This window comes from Cynocephalus volans, chromosome 14 (genome assembly GCF_027409185.1).
Source record: "Cynocephalus volans isolate mCynVol1 chromosome 14, mCynVol1.pri, whole genome shotgun sequence".
Taxonomy (NCBI): Eukaryota; Metazoa; Chordata; class Mammalia; order Dermoptera; family Cynocephalidae; genus Cynocephalus; species Cynocephalus volans.
The window spans coordinates 50,931,788-50,948,823 of record NC_084473.1 but is presented as its reverse complement, the minus strand read 5'-3'; the positions used below and the strand labels follow the sequence as shown (position 1 = coordinate 50,948,823).

The 17,036-nt window shown below is 41.2% G+C and overlaps 2 protein-coding genes across 4 annotated transcripts in view; one reads left to right on the top strand and one right to left on the bottom strand.

The window, feature by feature from the left end:
- ACYP2 (acylphosphatase 2) overlaps positions 1-17,036 on the bottom strand; it is a 175,796-nt gene that overhangs the window by 41,289 nt on the left and 117,471 nt on the right. The gene's annotated exons all lie outside the window — the stretch shown is intronic.
- TSPYL6 (TSPY like 6) lies at positions 12,120-13,445 on the top strand. The gene has a single exon (XM_063078773.1). The coding sequence runs from the start codon at positions 12,120-12,122 to the stop codon at positions 13,443-13,445; it is 1,326 nt and encodes a 441-aa protein (XP_062934843.1).

The window sequence follows — 17,036 nt, the reverse complement described above, 5'->3', positions numbered from 1 at the left end:
CTTATACTTAAGCCTTTAATCCATTTTGAGTTGATTTTGGTGTATGGCGAGAAGTACAGGTCTAGTGTCCTTCTGCATATGGATGTCCTATTTTCCCAGCACCATTTATTGAAGAGGTAGTCTTTTCCCCAATGTATGTTCTTGGTGCCTTTGTCAAAGATCAGTTGGCTGTAAGTATATGGGTTGATTTCTGGGTTCTCTATTCTGTTCCATTGGTCTGACTGTCTGTTTTTATGCCAGTACCATGCTGTTTTTGTTACTATAGCTTTGCAGTATAATTTGAAGTCAGGTAGTGTTATGCCTCCAGCTTTATTTGTTTATTTTTTTGCTCAGGATTGTTTTGGCTATTCAGGGTCTTCTGTTGTTCCATATGAATTTTAGGATTTTTTTTTCCATCTCCGTGAAGAATGTCATTGGTATTTTTACAGGGATTGTATTGAATCTGTAGATTACTTGGGTTGTATGGACATTTTTTATATTTAGATATTATAAATATATTTTACAAAATGTTTTATATTTAAAAATTTTTTAAATATTTATAATTTAAAAAGTATTAATTATTTAGTTTCACTCTTTTGTTTTCTGAATTCTGAACATTTCTAAAATAAAAGGCTGGTATAAATACTGGCATTTTTTCAATGTGTAACATAAACACCATAACAGTGGTCATGTCATTTTGCTCCTGTATTGTACCCACTTGCAGAGAGCCTTAGCATTATCCAGGTCACAGGTCCAATGACAAGCCTGTGGCTCTGTGTACCCCTAGATGATGTGGGTCACCCCTGCCATCTGGCTCTAACACTCTGAGGCCTGTCTGCCAGGTCAGGACTCTACACAGACCTTTTAGCCTCTTAGTTTCACTAGGCACCAGAATGCATATTCACTCTATGAGCACTTCATTAGTAGAAAATGATTAAATCATAATTATAAGCTTTTCCAGGGTATATCATTACCCACATCCTGGTAACTCAAATATTTTCTCTCCACTTGTCTATATTTATATGCTATTTCTATGAAGCAATAAAGATGACTGCAGCTGTAAAGCTAATTGGTTTAATCACTGTAAGTCTCTTTTTGACCATTCCTTTTGCAAACACAGTTTACCGACTCTCTGTGGGAAAGAGGAAATTAATGGACTTTCTGTGGGAAACAGAGGAAATTAACAAAGTGTTCATCTCCTCTTGTCTACCAACATTTTTTGAATCTTAAGAAAGTAACATATTGTATTAGGCCCTCAGCTTTCTAAACTGGGTGGCCTAGTCCTAAGAACAATAGTTCTGCATGTTAAATCACTACACAAACAAGATTGTTTAAAGAATTTAAGTCAAGAGTGAGGGATCTCTTTCAAAACAAGTAAGAACTGAATAATAATATTTGAGAAGTCAAAGAAAAACAAGACTGCAATTTACAGGCTCTCTTCATTCATCTTATATTAAATTTATCTTTTTAAAATATCATGCTTTTTCTGTTTCCAGAGAATTTAAACACTACAATTTTATGACGTGAAGATTTGTGGCTAAATCGTACTTTTCTCAGGAAGCCATCCTTCTTCCCTCCCTTACTCATTTTTCTTCTTCTTTCTTTCTTTCCTCCCTCTCCACATCTTATTTCTGCCTCTGGTTGACTAGACATTTCAGAGATTTTATGTTAGCTTTCTTTGTTTCCCGTTTTTAAAAAAATTTATAACCAGATGTTTCAGGCCACAAAGTTGACATTATATTTTTGTTCTTTTCAATAGGTTCTAGTCCATGCCCTAGGACACAAGCAAAATAGAAACCCAAAAGAAAATAAAATTTCACACTGAACTCGAATATTATCACTACTCTCCAATTTTAATATATATATATATGTTTCCTATTTTTGATCAGCTAATACATGTGTAAATGAGATATTGGAAAATACACATTTGGTCTTCCTCCCCTCCTCAGGGCATACAACTCCTAAAATCCTTGGAATCTCCAAAGTAGTAAGTGTCTTTTTGCATGCTGATAAGTTGACAGATGGCTGGCAGCCCCTAAGTAGCTTCAGGAAAGACCAAGACGGGATTAGATTCCCATCATTTCTTAAGGATTGTAGTTACTGGCTCATTCTCACTTCTCTCTGGTCTTCTCTTTCAATGATTTCAAATATACTTTGGTTATCCTTCCCACCCTGGCCTCTTGGTTCACTGACTTCCTTCCCTGCAGTGACCTTGTCCTCAATTTGCCTCATTAGAGCCCAAACTGAATAGAAGAGTAAAGTTCTGACCAGTGCCCTGCAGTCCACTCTCAACCAGTATCTCTCATCGTTCTAGCTCACCCTCTCTGGTGAGCAACCTTTAAGACCCTGGGTCTTTTAATTCATTGATGAGACCACCTTTCACTGACCCTCATCCCTATATGTCATCTGTTCCCCACTGCAGTCATCTTTGACTTTTCCCTTTCTCTTATACCCCCTAACTCATCATGAAATCATGCTGGCTCTACCCTCATATCCACCACCCACCTCCATTGCTACCACCTGGTCTGAGAAGCATCTTTCACTTGGATTACTGCAATCACCTCCCAAAAATCTCCCTAAATCAACCATTGCTCCCAATCTGTTCTTCACCAGAGTGAACCATGCAAAACCTAAGTCAGATTTTCAGTCCTCTACTCAAAATCCTGAAGCAGTTTCCCATTTCACTAAGAATAAAAGCCAACTTTCTTACAGTATCATCCAAGACCCTACTTGATCTGGCCTCCCTCATTTATTCTGCTTCAGCCACACTGGCCTCCTGTTGTTCCTTGAACACCCCAGACATGCTCCTGACTAAGGGCCTCTGCTTAGTTCTTCTTTCTTCCTGGAATGCTATTTTCCAAGATTGCCACTTAGCTAACTCCCTCAACTTCTTTAAATCTTTGCCAAAATCTCATCTCTTCAATAAGGCTTCCTCTGACCCACCCTATTTAATACTACAATTTGCTTCCCACTTTCTACCCCCAGAACTCTCAATCCCCTTTCTCTACTCTTTTGTCTTTTTCATAGCATTTATAACTTTCTAATATGCTATATTGTTTACTTGTTATTGTAACTATTTACTGTTTTTCTCACCTGTTAAAATGTAAACTCCAAGAAGAAAGAAATCTTTGTTCTGTTCACCGATATATCCTAAGGGCCTACAGTGTCAAGCACACAGTAGACACACAATAAATATTTGCTGATTTTTGTTTTTTAAGATTGTTTTTTTTTTTTCAAACTTCATCTTCCTTTTTTTTTTTTGGTGCCTGGCCAGTTTGGGGATCTAATACCATGACCTTGGTGTTATAAGGCTGTGCTTTAACAAGCTGAGCTAACTGGCCAGCCTTGAATGTTTAATAAATATATAAAAAAAAAGATGGATTATGTGTTCTGTGAAGGTTTGGTAGTATTTATTTCAAAATCACTTGAGCCTCATCCCATTTTTGTGGAAAGATTTTTTTCAAACTGCTGATTCAATTTATTTATTGTCTCTAGGTCTCTTTAGGTTTTCTATTGCATTTCAGTTAGCATTGATGAGTTATACATTTCTATGAAGTCATATATTTCATCTAAGTATGAAAATGTATTGGCATAAAGCTGTCCAACCAACATGCTCTCTTACATTTAAATCACTACTGGGACTTTATTTTTCATTCCAAATAGTGTTTATTTATTCACTCTCTTATCAATCTTTGGTTGATAGTATTGTCTTTCATAAATTTCTATTTATCATTACCTTTTCTCTACTTTCTTTGGCCTAATTCTGTTGGTCTTTTATACACATTACTCAAGTTATATTCTCTGATGAATGATACAATGCTCACCAATATTTCTGGTTTCCTTCTCCTTCCATGCTCAGGAGAGGTTACACCCTCCTGTCCCCTTGAAGTTAGGCAAGGCCAACCAAACAGCTCTGGCCAATGACATATGTCACTTCTGATATAAACAATTAAAAACATACGGATTGGCCTCTTCTGGGTATGTACTCAGAGGAATGTAAATCATCATGTCTAAGAGATACCTGCACTCCCATGTTCATCGCAGCTCTGTTTACAATAGCCAAGATATGGAACCAACCTAAATGTCCATTGATGGATGACTGGATAAGGAAACTGTGGTATATATACTCTATAGTATACTACTCTGCCATAAAAAAAAATGAAATACTCCCATTTGCAACAACATGGACAAACCTGGAGAAACTTAAGTTGAGTGAAATAAGCAAAGCACAGAGGGATAAATACCGCATGTGCTCACTCACATATGGGAGCTAAGAGAGAAAGGAAGGAAGAAAAGAAAGACCACAGTAGTGCAGTGGTCTTACAGAGGGAGGGAACATTCCTAGGGCTACAAATTGGAGTGGGGGTAGGGGGGAGGGGGGAGGGGGCGGGAGGTTAGGGGATAATTGGGTGGGGACACGGGGTACAAAAGTAATTTCTGGGGAGTTTCAAGATGGCGGCAGCTGCGGCGGCTGGCGCGGAGTAGCTGAGGTGGAAAAGGTGGCCACTGGGCCTCAGGCAGCCGGGAAACTTGTGGACCTTCCTCTGGCCATCTCTTAAGGGAGGACTGCTGCTGCTGGCCGGTCGTGGGGGCTCAACGCCACTTTGCCCCCGGCAGGAGAGGCTGCCTCATTTACAGGCAACAGCTTTGAAGTGTGGAGCAGGAAAAGAACTGATTCTTAGCTGCAAAAGCGAGTCTTGAAACAGGGAACACGGCGCCAGGGCTGCTGTGGATGCAGCCAGGATCCCGGAGGCTGGGGCCGCACTGAAGGCGGCCAGCTGCCCTATTCAGGATTCGAGGTTTCAGGCTGGCATTAAAGAAGATTCCTGGGAGTGCCCGAGCGGCGCCGCGACTGAACAGCCCGAGGCGGCAGCGCCGAGAACACGGAAGGCAACAAACCAGAGACAGAGCGAGCGCCCGACCTGGCACAGCACTGTGAGTGATCCCTGGCACAGCTCTGTTCGGGGGGTGGATGCCCACGCGGCTCTCCGCCTGCACCACCAGGCCACTCACTGCCCCGGTGCTGCCTCCATTTTCCCAGGTGCGGGCAGCTCCGCCCTGCTCGGCCATCACTGAGCCTATTTGCTTGGCCTGGCGCGGGGCTTTCCGGACCCTGCGGGCCGACCTCCTCACCCACTCCCTCCACGGTTCTCTGGCAGGGCTGGGGGTGTGGGGTGTCCCGACCAGTTTTGGGAGGGCTAGGAAGTACGGGCGGGCCGACTGTCACTCCACCACACCCTGGACTCCGGCCCGGTAAACTTCCTGTTACTGGGAGGCAGACACCATCTCTGCGACCACCAGTTTGGAAAAAAGCCTAACGAATTTCTGGTTGGGAATAGTGTGGTAGGAGAGTTCCCAGGTCCGCTTGAACCTGCCGGAGAGCAGGCTGCAGGCGGGCACTAGACTCGGTTTATACCGGGGGGATACAAAGGTGAACAAGACCCGAGAAAGATCTACACAGTGCTACAAAGGCACCCAGAGAGACCGGTCGTCTGTGCCTAGCAGAAACCTGGTAGACTTCCTGGGCGAGGCGGTGCTGAGCAGGGTCTTGAAGGCCCAGCTGATAGACGAGGGGTGCAGAAGACACGCCCCAACCCAGCACAGTGTGCACAGAGGGGGGAGACGTGCGGCCAGGGAGGTGGAGACTCGACAGAAACCATACACCCGGTGGGGTCGCCACTGCACGATCTAACAGCCTGGGCCAGAGCACACGGAACGGGGAGAAGTCCTGTACAGAAAGTGAAAGCTCAACAGAGATCACACACCCTGTGGTACGTGATCCACCAGCCCAGCAGAGTACAAGCTGACCAGAAAGGTGGATCCCCGGAGAAGCCCAAGACCCGAGGCAACCACACACACAAGACACTAGAGGCCAACTGAGCAATCACGGCGGGAGCCATACCAAATTGGCAACCACAGCAACATCCTAGTTAGTCATTAGTCTTAAACCGGTGGACTGTGAAACCCCCGGCCACAATGAATAAACACCAAAAAAAAGACACCAGAAATACAAAAAATCAAGAAAGTACACCACCAAAAGTTAATAAATCTCATACTCTAGATCCTATAGAACAAGAAGCCCTTGAAATAACTGACAAGGAATTTCGAGTGATAATTCTAAGGAAACTGAATGAGATACAAGAAAACTCAGCTAGACAGCATGATGAAATGAGGAAAAGTATACAGGATCTGAAAGAGGAAATATACAAGGAAATCAATGTCCTGAAAAAAAATGTAGCAGAACTTGCTGAACTGAAGAAGTTATTCAGCGAAATAAAAAACACAACGGAGAGTTTAACCAGCAGGCTTGTCGAAGTTGAAGAGAGAACCTCTGAACTTGAAGATGGGCTGTTTGAAATAACACAAGCAGACAAAAAGAAAGAAAAAAGAATCAAGGACATGGAAGAAAATCTGAGAGAGATATCAGACAACCTCAAACGCTCAAATATCCGAGTCATGGGTATTCCAGAAGGGGAGGAAAATGGAGATTCCATTGAAAACATATTCAACAAAATAGTGGCAGAAAACTTCCCAGGTATAGGAAAAATCACAGATCTTCAGATCCAGGAAGCTCAACGATCTCCAAATGTATTCAACCCAAAAAGGCCTTCTCCAAGACATGTCATAGTCAAATTGGCAAAACTCAGAGACAAAGAGAGAATCTTAAAAGCTGCAAGAGAGAAGCGTCAAATCACCTATAAGGGAGCCCCAATCAGGTTAACATCAGACTTTTCATCACAAACCCTAAAAGCTAGAAAGGAATGGGATGATATTTTCAAAATACTAAAAGACAAAGATTGCCAGCCAAGAATACTCTACCCTGCAAGGCTATCCTTCCGAAATGAGGGGCAAATAGTATATTTCTCAGACAAACAAAAACTGCGGGAGTTCACTACCACAAGACCACCCTTACAAGAAATCCTCAAGGGAGTACTGGGTTTGGTTCCTGAAAAATAACTACCACTGCCATAAAAACCTAAGAAAAATCTAAACCCGCTAGTACAATAAAAATGGCATTCATGAAGAGAAAACAAGCTAACAAAAACACTATCTACAACCTAAGGAACCAACAAACAAAGAAACCAAATAGCAAATCAGAAAGCAAGGAACAAAAGACACCTAAGACAACCAAACAACCAATAAAATGCTAAGAATAAATCAACACCTTTCAATAACAACTCTTAATGTTAAAGGCTTAAATTCCCCAATTAAAAGACACAGACTGGCTGACTGGATCAAAAAGCAGGACCCAACTATATGCTGCCTACAAGAGACCCACCTCACCCATAAAGATTCACACAGACTAAGAGTGAAAGGATGGAAAAAGATTTACCATGCAAACAGAAAAGAAAAACGAGCTGGAGTGGCTATTCTTATATCTGACAAAATAGACTTTAAACTAAAAACCATAAAAAGAGACAATGAGGGACACTACTTAATGATAAAAGGACTGATCCATCAAGAAGACATAACAATCATAAATATGTACGCACCCAATGTTGGAGCAGCCAGATTTATAAAACAAACTCTATTAGACCTAAAGAAGGAAATAGACACTAATACCATAATAGCAGGGGACCTGAACACTCCACTGTCAATATTAGACAGATCATCTAGGCAAAGAATCAGTAGAGAAGCACAAGATCTAAACAAGACTCTAGACCAATTGGAATTGGCAGATATCTACAGAACATTCCACCCAACAACCTCAGAATATTCATTCTTCTCATCAGCACATGGATCATTCTCCAAGATAGATCACATATTAGGTCACAAATCAAGTCTCAATAAATTCAAAAAAATTGGAATTATCCCATGTATCTTCTCAGACCACAATGGATTAAAACTAGAAATTAATAACAAACAAAACTCTGGAAACTATACAAACACATGGAAATTAAACAGCATTCTACTTAATGACATATGGGTCCAAGAAGAAATCAAGCAGGAAATCAAAAAGTTTATTGAAACTAATGAAAACAATGATACATCATACCAAAACCTGTGGGATACTGCAAAAGCAGTATTGAGGGGAAAATTTATTGCATTAAATGCTCACTTCAGAAGAATGGAAAGATGGCAAGTGAACAACCTAACACTTCACCTTAAAGAACTAGAAAAACAAGAACAATCCAATCCTAAAGTTAGCAGACGGAAAGAAATCATTAAGATCAGAGCAGAACTGAATGAAATTGAAAACCAAAAAACAATTCAAAAGATCAACGAATCAAAAAGTTGGTTTTTTGAAAAGATAAATAAAATTGACAAACCATTAGCATGGCTAACAAAAAAAAGAAGAGAGAAGACTCAAATAACAAAAATTAGAAATGAAAAAGGCGATATTACAACTGATTCATCTGAAATACAAGGAATCATTCGAGACTACTATAAACAACTATACGCCAACAAATTTGAAAATCTGGAGGAAATGGATAAATTTCTGGACACACACAAGCTCCCAAAACTGAACCGTGAAGACGTAGAAAATTTGAACAGACCAATAACAATAAAGGAGATTGAAGCTGTTATCAGAAGGCTCCCAACAAAGAAAAGCCCAGGACCAGATGGATTCACAGCAGAATTTTACCAAACATTCAAAGAGGAATTGACACCGATTCTTTACAAACTATTCCAAAAGATTGAAACGGACGCAAATCTCCCAAACTCATTCTATGAAGCAAACATCATCCTGATACCAAAACCAGGTAAAGATATAACCAAAAAAGAAAACTACAGGCCGATATCCTTGATGAATATAGATGCAAAAATCCTCACTAAAATACTAGCAAACAGAATACAGCAACACATACGAAAAATTATTCATCACGATCAAGTGGGATTCATCCCAGGGATGCAAGGTTGGTTCAACATACGCAAATCAATAAATGTGATACACCATATTAATAAACTCAAACACAAGGACCATATGATCATCTCTATAGATGCTGAAAAAGCATTTGATAAAGTTCAGCACTCATTCATGACAAAGACCCTCTATAAGTTAGGTATAGAGGGAAAGTATCTCAACATAATTAAAGCCATATATGCCAAACCCACTGCCAATATCATCCTGAATGGGGAAAAGCTGAAAGCTTTTCCTTTAAGAACAGGCACTAGACAAGGATGCCCACTCTCACCACTCCTATTCAACATAGTGTTGGAAGTACTAGCCAGAGCAATCAGAGAAGAGAAGGAAATAAAGGGCATCCAGATTGGAAAAGATGAAGTCAAACTGTCCCTGTTTGCAGATGACATGATCCTATATATCGAACAGCCTAAAACCTCTACAAAAAAACTGTTGGAATTGATAAATGATTTCAGCACAGTAGCAGGATACAAAATCAACACACAAAAATCAGTAGCATTTATTTTCTCCAATAGTGAACATGCAGAAGGAGAAATCAAGAAAGCCTGCCCATTTACAATAGCCACCAAAAAAATAAAATACTTAGGAATTGAGTTAACCAAGGAGGTGAAAAATCTCTATAATGAGAACTACAAACCACTGCTGAGAGAAATTAGAGAGGATACAAGAAGATGGAAAGATATTCCATGCTCTTGGATTGGAAGAATCAACATAGTGAAAATGTCCATACTACCCAAAGTGATATACAAATTCAATGCAATCCCCATCAAAATTCCAAAGACATTTTTCTCAGAAATGGAAAAAACTATTCAGACATTTATATGGAACAATAAAAGACCACGAATAGCCAAAGCAATGCTCAGCAAAAAAACTAAAGCTGGAGGCATAACACTACCTGACTTTAAGCTATACTACAAAGCTATAATAACCAAAACAGTATGGTACTGGCATAAAAACAGACACACTGACCAATGGAATAGAATAGAGAATCCAGAAATCAACCCTCACACTTACTGCCATCTGATCTTTGACAAAGGCACCAAGCCTATTCACTGGGGAAGCGACTGCCTCTTCAGCAAGTGGTGCTGGGATAACTGGATATCGATATGCAGGAGAATGAAACTAGATCCATACCTCTCACCGTATACTAAAATCAACTCAAAATGGATTAAGGATTTAAATATACACCCTGAAACAATAAAACTTCTTAAAGAAAACATAGGGGAAACACTTCAGGAAATAGGACTGGGCACAGACTTCATGAATACGACCCCAAAAGCACGGGCAACCAAAGGAAAAATAAACAAATGGGATTATATCAAACTAAAAAGCTTCTGCACAGCAAAAGAAACAATTAAAAGAGTTAAAAGACAACCAACAGAGTGGGAGAAAATATTTGCAAAATATACATCTGACAAAGGATTAATATCCAGAATATATAAGGAACTCAAACAACTTTACAAGAAGAAAACAAGCAACCCAATTAAAAAATGGGCAAAAGAGCTAAGTAGGCATTTCTCTAAGGAAGATATCCAAATGGCCAACAGACATATGAAAAAATGCTCAACATCACTCAGCATCCGGGAAATGCAAATCAAAACCACATTGAGATACCATCTAACCCCAGTTAGGATGGCTAAAATCCAAAAGACTATGAACGATAAATGCTGGCGAGGCTGCGGAGAAAAAGGAACTCTCATACATTGTTGGTGGGACTGCAAAATGGTGCAGCCTCTATGGAAAATGGTATGGAGGTTCCTTAAACAATTGCAAATAGATCTACCATACGACCCAGCCATCCCACTGTTGGGAATATACCCAGAGGAATGGAAATCATCAAGTCGAAGGTATACCTGTTCCCCAATGTTCATCGCAGCACTCTTTACAATAGCCAAGAGTTGGAACCAGCCCAAATGCCCATCATCAGATGAGTGGATACGGAAAATGTGGTACATCTACACAATGGAATACTACTCAGCTATAAAAACGAATGAAATACTGCCATTTGCAACAACATGGATGGACCTCGAGAGAATTATATTAAGTGAAACAAGTCAGGCACAGAAAGAGAAATACCACATGTTCTCACTTATTGGTGGGAGCTAAAAATTAATATATAAATTCACACACACACATACACACATACACACACAAACCGGGGGGGGGGGAAGAAGATATAACAACCACAATTATTTGAAGTTGATACAACAAGCAAACAGAAAGGACATTGTTGGGGGGGAGGGGGGGAGGGAGAAGGGAGGGAGGTTTTGGTGATGGGGAGCATTAATCAGCTACAATGTATATCGACAAAATAAAATTAAAAAAAAAAAAAAAAAAAAAAGTAATTTCTGGTAATGGGTATGCTGCCAGTATGAATCTGGCCTTCACATCATGGGCACGAAGGGTGACAATGAGCCTTACATCACATGAATATTCTTAAAAAAAAAAAAAAAAAAAACCAAAGTACTATAATTCTATTAAAAACCTAAATCGCAAAAAAAAAAACCCCAAACAAACAAACAAACAAAAAAACATATGGATTGGGAAAGGATGATCTTTTCAACAAATAGTGCTAGGTCAATTAGATATTCATATGAAAAAAATGAATCTAGTACCCTATCACACCATTCACCAAAATCATTTCCAGATGGATGGCAGATATAAAGGCGAAAAATTTTGGCAAGGCAAAATTTCTTTAACAGGGCACAAAAAGCACTAATCTAAAAGGGAAAATGATAAATTGAAAGACTATGATTAAAAACTTTTGTTCCTCATATGACACCACTAAGATGGTGAAAACGCAACCCAGAGAGTGGAAGATATTTGCAACACACATATCCGAAAAGGACTAGTATCTAACATGCTTAAAGTATTCCTACAAATCATTATGAAAAAAGCTACAATACTCAATAGAAAAAGAGGAAGACTTTGGACATTTCACAAAAGAGGATATACAAACAGCCAAAAAAAAACACGTGAAAAGGTTTTCACGTCTTAAGACACTGGCTAAATACCAACTAAAGCCACTATATGGAACCATAACATTCACCACAAGCCCTGAAATCAAAAACAGGTCCAAGAACAGGCCACGGAAACAGACTCACCAGACTGAAGTGGGTGTCGCGAGAATGAGTGGATGTCGCGAGACTAAAGAGAGTGTCGCGAGACTAAGAGAGAGTCGCGAGACTGAGTAGGCGGAGCAAACGGTCGGTTGGCCTGAGCTTTCTGTGAGGAAAGCAGACGCGAAGTCATCGCTCGTTTGGCCGCTGTCAACATGAGCCTCCAGAGCCGGGTTGAGAGAACCCTTCTCCCCCAAACCTGCAGCCTCGCTACTCCAGGCCATGCCCAGGGAGACCCGCACCCACATCAGTGCCAGAGGCTCCGTGAGGAGAGCAAGGCGACACAGGTGATGGCGGAAATGGGTGAGAGCAGCTTGGGGGCTGGCACGCTTGTACCGCCCCGGCTTCCAGAGGAGGAGGGCGCACCCCGGGACCCCGTGAACTATGGTCATACTCCCCAGATCCGAATGTATGGGGGGCACGGTCCCATAGCGACCGAAGTGGGGAAGGAAGTGGCTCTGCCACCCACGGAGGGCCTGGGAGCAGCCTCTACGTCCGTGGCAACGGACGGCAGCCTCAAAAATGGCTTTCAAGGTGGAGAGACACACTGCCCAGGTGGGGAGAAGGCCCTAGACACCTGTGGCACCCCGAAGTCTGGGTCTGAGGTGATGGCTGGGGCGAAGGCCAAGGATGTGGAGACTGGAAAGTGCGCCATCTTCTCAGTAGCGGTGGCTGAGGAGGAGAGGGCTGAGGTGGTGGTGGAGAAGCCAGCAGGTGAAGAAATGGAAGTGGTGGTGGAAAACAGGGTGATAGTTGAGGCGGAGGAAGAGGCCAGGCCTGGGCCCCGCCCCCGCCCCCGCCCCCGTCCCCGTCCCCGTCCCCGTCCCCGTCCCCTGAACGTGCCTCTTCTCATGAACCCGCTAGAGGCCATCCAGCGGGAACTGGACATTGTGAATGCTCAGGCTGACAGGGCCTTACTCCAGTTGGAGCGTAGGTTTGGGCGGATGCGGCAGCACTACTTGGACCGGAGGAACAACATCATTCAGAATATTCCCGGCTTCTGGTTCTTCTCGATTCAGAACCACCCAGAGTTGTCCACCATGATCAGTGGTCAAGATGCAGAGATGTTAAGGTACATAACCAATTTGGAGGTGAAGGAGTTCAGACACCCCAGGACTGGCTGCAAGTTCAAGTTTTTCTTTCGAATAAACCCCTACTTCAGAAACAGGCTGATTGTCAAGGAGTATGAGGTCACGTCCTCTGGCCAGGTGGTGTCTCTTTCCACTCCAATCATATGGTGCCAGGGCCATGAACCCCAGTCCTTCATTCGTAGGAACCAAGATGTGATCTGCAGCTTCTTCACCTGGTTTTCAGACCACAGCCTTCCAGAGTCCGACAGGATTGCTGAGATTATCAAAGAGGACCTCTGGCCAAATCCACTGCAATACTACCTGTTGCGTGAAGGGGTGCATAGAGTTAGACGTCGCCAGATAAGGGAGCCTGTGGAGATCCCCAGGCCGTTTGGGTTCCAGTCTGGTTAGATTTTGCCCTTGGGATTACTCCCGCACAAGGTTCCCTACCACCACCTTCCAAACCTGTGTTTGGGCAACAGCAGTGGATATGCCTTTTCCTTTTTTTCTGCTAACCTTTCTGTATGTACCCTCCTTCCTCTAAACTTTGTGTTCTCACAACCTCAAGATTGAGGCCTGCGTGGCCAAGTTGCTCCACTTCCATATGGTCTTTATGCTATCCTGCGTTAACGTCACATTATGCTTGGCCATGGTTCACACCCTTCTTTCTAAGTCAAGCAAATGATACTGTAGATTGCACTGTCTTTATCTGCACTGTTTGGACCCTATTTGTTTCTAGGGCCTCTGGTCTGGCTACCACCATCTGGATTTCTAGCCGTGTCTGGGAACCTAGTCTACTCACTCTGCTCTGCATGGGGCAGTACAGGCACATGGCCTATGGACAGTTGCTGAGCATTCATGAAGTCAGGGGACAGCAGCAGTGAGCCACTTGGTATATGTGATTTATGTGACTCTCTTGTTCTTGATCCTCTGGTCACCTGTTGTTTTGCCTATTCCCTTGGGCTGCTGCCTGTTGTATGAACATAAGCCAGACCTTTGTCAGCTCCGCTTTCTGGTTTCTGGTAAACAAGGATCTCCAGAACTGGTTTCCTGCTGGCACACAAAAGACTCTTCTATTCCTCCCCTAAAAGACTTCTCAGTTCTTTACCACCTCCACCCTCACCTCCACAACCCTATTAACTGTCAGGCAGGTGGTTGAGGTGACGAGTTAAAACTGTCCTTATGCAAGGGTATGAGGTATGATGGTGTCCTTGCCAAGTACTGGGCTTTCTCACATGCAACCAGTGAATGCATACAAAATCTAGGTACCTTTATTTGCCTTCCTCATCCTGAACATGATTAAGTGCCAGGGTGGGTGTACACTTTCTGTTCTATTTCACATCTCTCATGTCTCTTTCTCTTTTAAAAAAAATATTAGCTCAGAAACAACTGCAAAAATAGGCTTTTTAGTTTACTTGGCTCTATATCAGAGGCAGAGAGGTTGTCCTGTAAAATAGATTGCTGCTGGAGCTCTTATTGCCTACTCTGCTCTCCTCCCAGTTTCTCACCCTCCTTTTAGCAATACCTAGCAGGTATAAAGGGATACATATCCAGATGGAATGAAAGGTAATTTCTATTTCAGAGTGGATGGAAGAACTAAAGAAATTGTGGTGGATGCCCTAAGCAGGGAAAATAGTACAAAAGGCCATAACAAGGCAAAAATAAGCTATGGGGAAATTAAGCCTAGAATTAAAACTAGGTCAATTGAGAGCTTGAAGGAAGGAGTACCTACACTTAGTGGTGATGGGAGAAGAAATACTTTTCTCAGAATTGGGATGGGAGGATTGAAGGTGGCTGGAGTGTTAAATACTTGTGTGTTTCCTAGACAAGGGTTCTTTGAAGAACACAAACAGTACAACTTTGGGTGTTTTCTCTTATTTTCATGTGGTCTTATTTATGTGGAAGATTAATATTGTGCCTTTAATTTCACTAGTATTTAGTAAAATCCTTTTACTTTGTTTTTGTTTATTGAGAAGATTGAGCTGTACTAGTTTTGTTTTCAATTGGGAACTTTTGGAAGAATATCAGTCTTCCTTTTTTGTACATGATAAGAGACTTATTTGAATATTCATAACAGTTTTCAGCCTGTTCTTGTTTCTGTTAAAACTTTATCCTTAAATTTTTAATTTGAATAACTTGGTTTTGTCAGACTCTGAAGATTTTGTAAATTGTTGTCTTCATGGAAAAATGACTTTGTGGCTCTGGTTGATTTTCTTCCTTGCCCTAGTAACAACTTAGTAATTGATGTGTCTGTTTTCTAGACAGTGAAATACCTGTGAGATTGCTCTGTAAAACTGGAAGTGCACCATTGGCATATTTCTCTTTCCTTACATGCATGATGGTAAAATAAAAGCATGTCACTCTGAAAAAACAAACAAAAGATGGAAAACAAGGGTTGAAACATGGGAGAAATAGCTTGGTACAAATACTTCAGTAAATCGTTGGGCAGTATCTGTGCACACTCTCTGAGCCAGCTCTAGAAATACCCAACAGGAATGCATACATATATTCACCCAAAGGCATGCACAGAAGTGTTTATAACAGCACAATTTTAATAGCTGACACTGGGAGCTGACCCAAATGTACATCAATAGGAAAAAAATAAAGTTTAAAAATATTCACACAATGGAATACTATAAGAACTATGCCTACATGCAATAATATGAATGAGTCTCACAAATATGCTGGATATAAGAAGCTCAACACAGAAGAGTAGATGGCATATAATTCCAATTATATATGAAGTTTAAGAAAAAGTAAAACTAATCTAGGATGGCAGAAGTCAGAATAGTGATTACTGCCAAGAACAGTGAAGGGTCTGTGATTTACCCTACTTGCAAGCTAACAAGTTAGCCTTCTTAGTTAATGGATCCTGGGTCAGAGACAAAGGGCCTTACAATTTAATATCAGTGTCAGTATTTGCACCAGTTCCCTGAGCTCTAACTCCCAGGAGGCAATATGGAAGCCATGTGACACGTGCACACACAGTGGATTGTATTACAGGAGAGAAATCCTGAGCTTAGGGAACCTGACTCTTTTATAATGGGCAGTAAACATACCTGTCCTTTGCTTTGAAGGGAGACATTATTATACTGAACAATAAAGTAAACCTATTCTCCTATTCTTTGCTTCATAAGAGACATAATGTCTGTTTTTCAAGGCTGTAAGCAAATCTGCCCTTTGCTCTGCAGGGAGACACTATATGTTCCAAGGCTGTTTGCTACACAAACATCCTTGTTTGTTTAGATACTCTGAACACTGGCAGTCAGTGCCTCTGCTCACAAGATGTGCAGAAACATGAGAGGTACATGAAGAATTCTTTCCCAGCATTTTATTTTGGGGTGGCAGGTACCTGTTGATTGGGAGTGTGCAGGTGATGGATTATGAAGGGATGGTTGATGTTTTGTGTCTTGATCTGGGTGTTGGATACATGAGTGTATTCGATTTGTGAAACTTCACCAAGCTGTATGTACACTTGTGAAACACTTTTGTATGTATATTATACTTTAATAAAATATGTTTCCTTAAAAAAAACCAAAAGTGACACAAAAGTAAGAAAGAAAAGTAAAAACATCAAAAAACCCCCATCATTTTTCTGGAAACTTTATACTATAAAATGGTCAATTAAAATGTATGTTTTTGATCTTTTGGGGTAGGCCACAAATCTATATTTGAGAATTCTGATGCAATCATTTACTGTGCCACATTCAAATGGCTAAAATCCATTTTCTAAGATTAAAAATGTTCAATTATCTAGGCGTGGTCCATTAACTTCTAGTATTTATTGTGCTCTGCTCATTTTATCAGCTGATCTTTATCAGTTTTTCAATTACAAACAGTTCATTAATAATGGCTTGTGATGATTCATCTTCTTTTCTTTTACATAATTTTTCTCCTTCCTTCCTTCCTTTCTTTTATTTTTGGAGGCTGGCCAGTGCAGGGATGCGAACCCCTGACCTTGGTGTTATAACACCACATTCTAATCATCTGAGCTAACCAGCT

Excerpts from the sequence above, each read along its gene's own strand:
- TSPYL6 (XM_063078773.1), top strand. The coding sequence starts at position 12,120 with ATGAGCCTCCAGAGCCGGGTTGAGAGAACCCTTCTCCCCCAAACCTGC.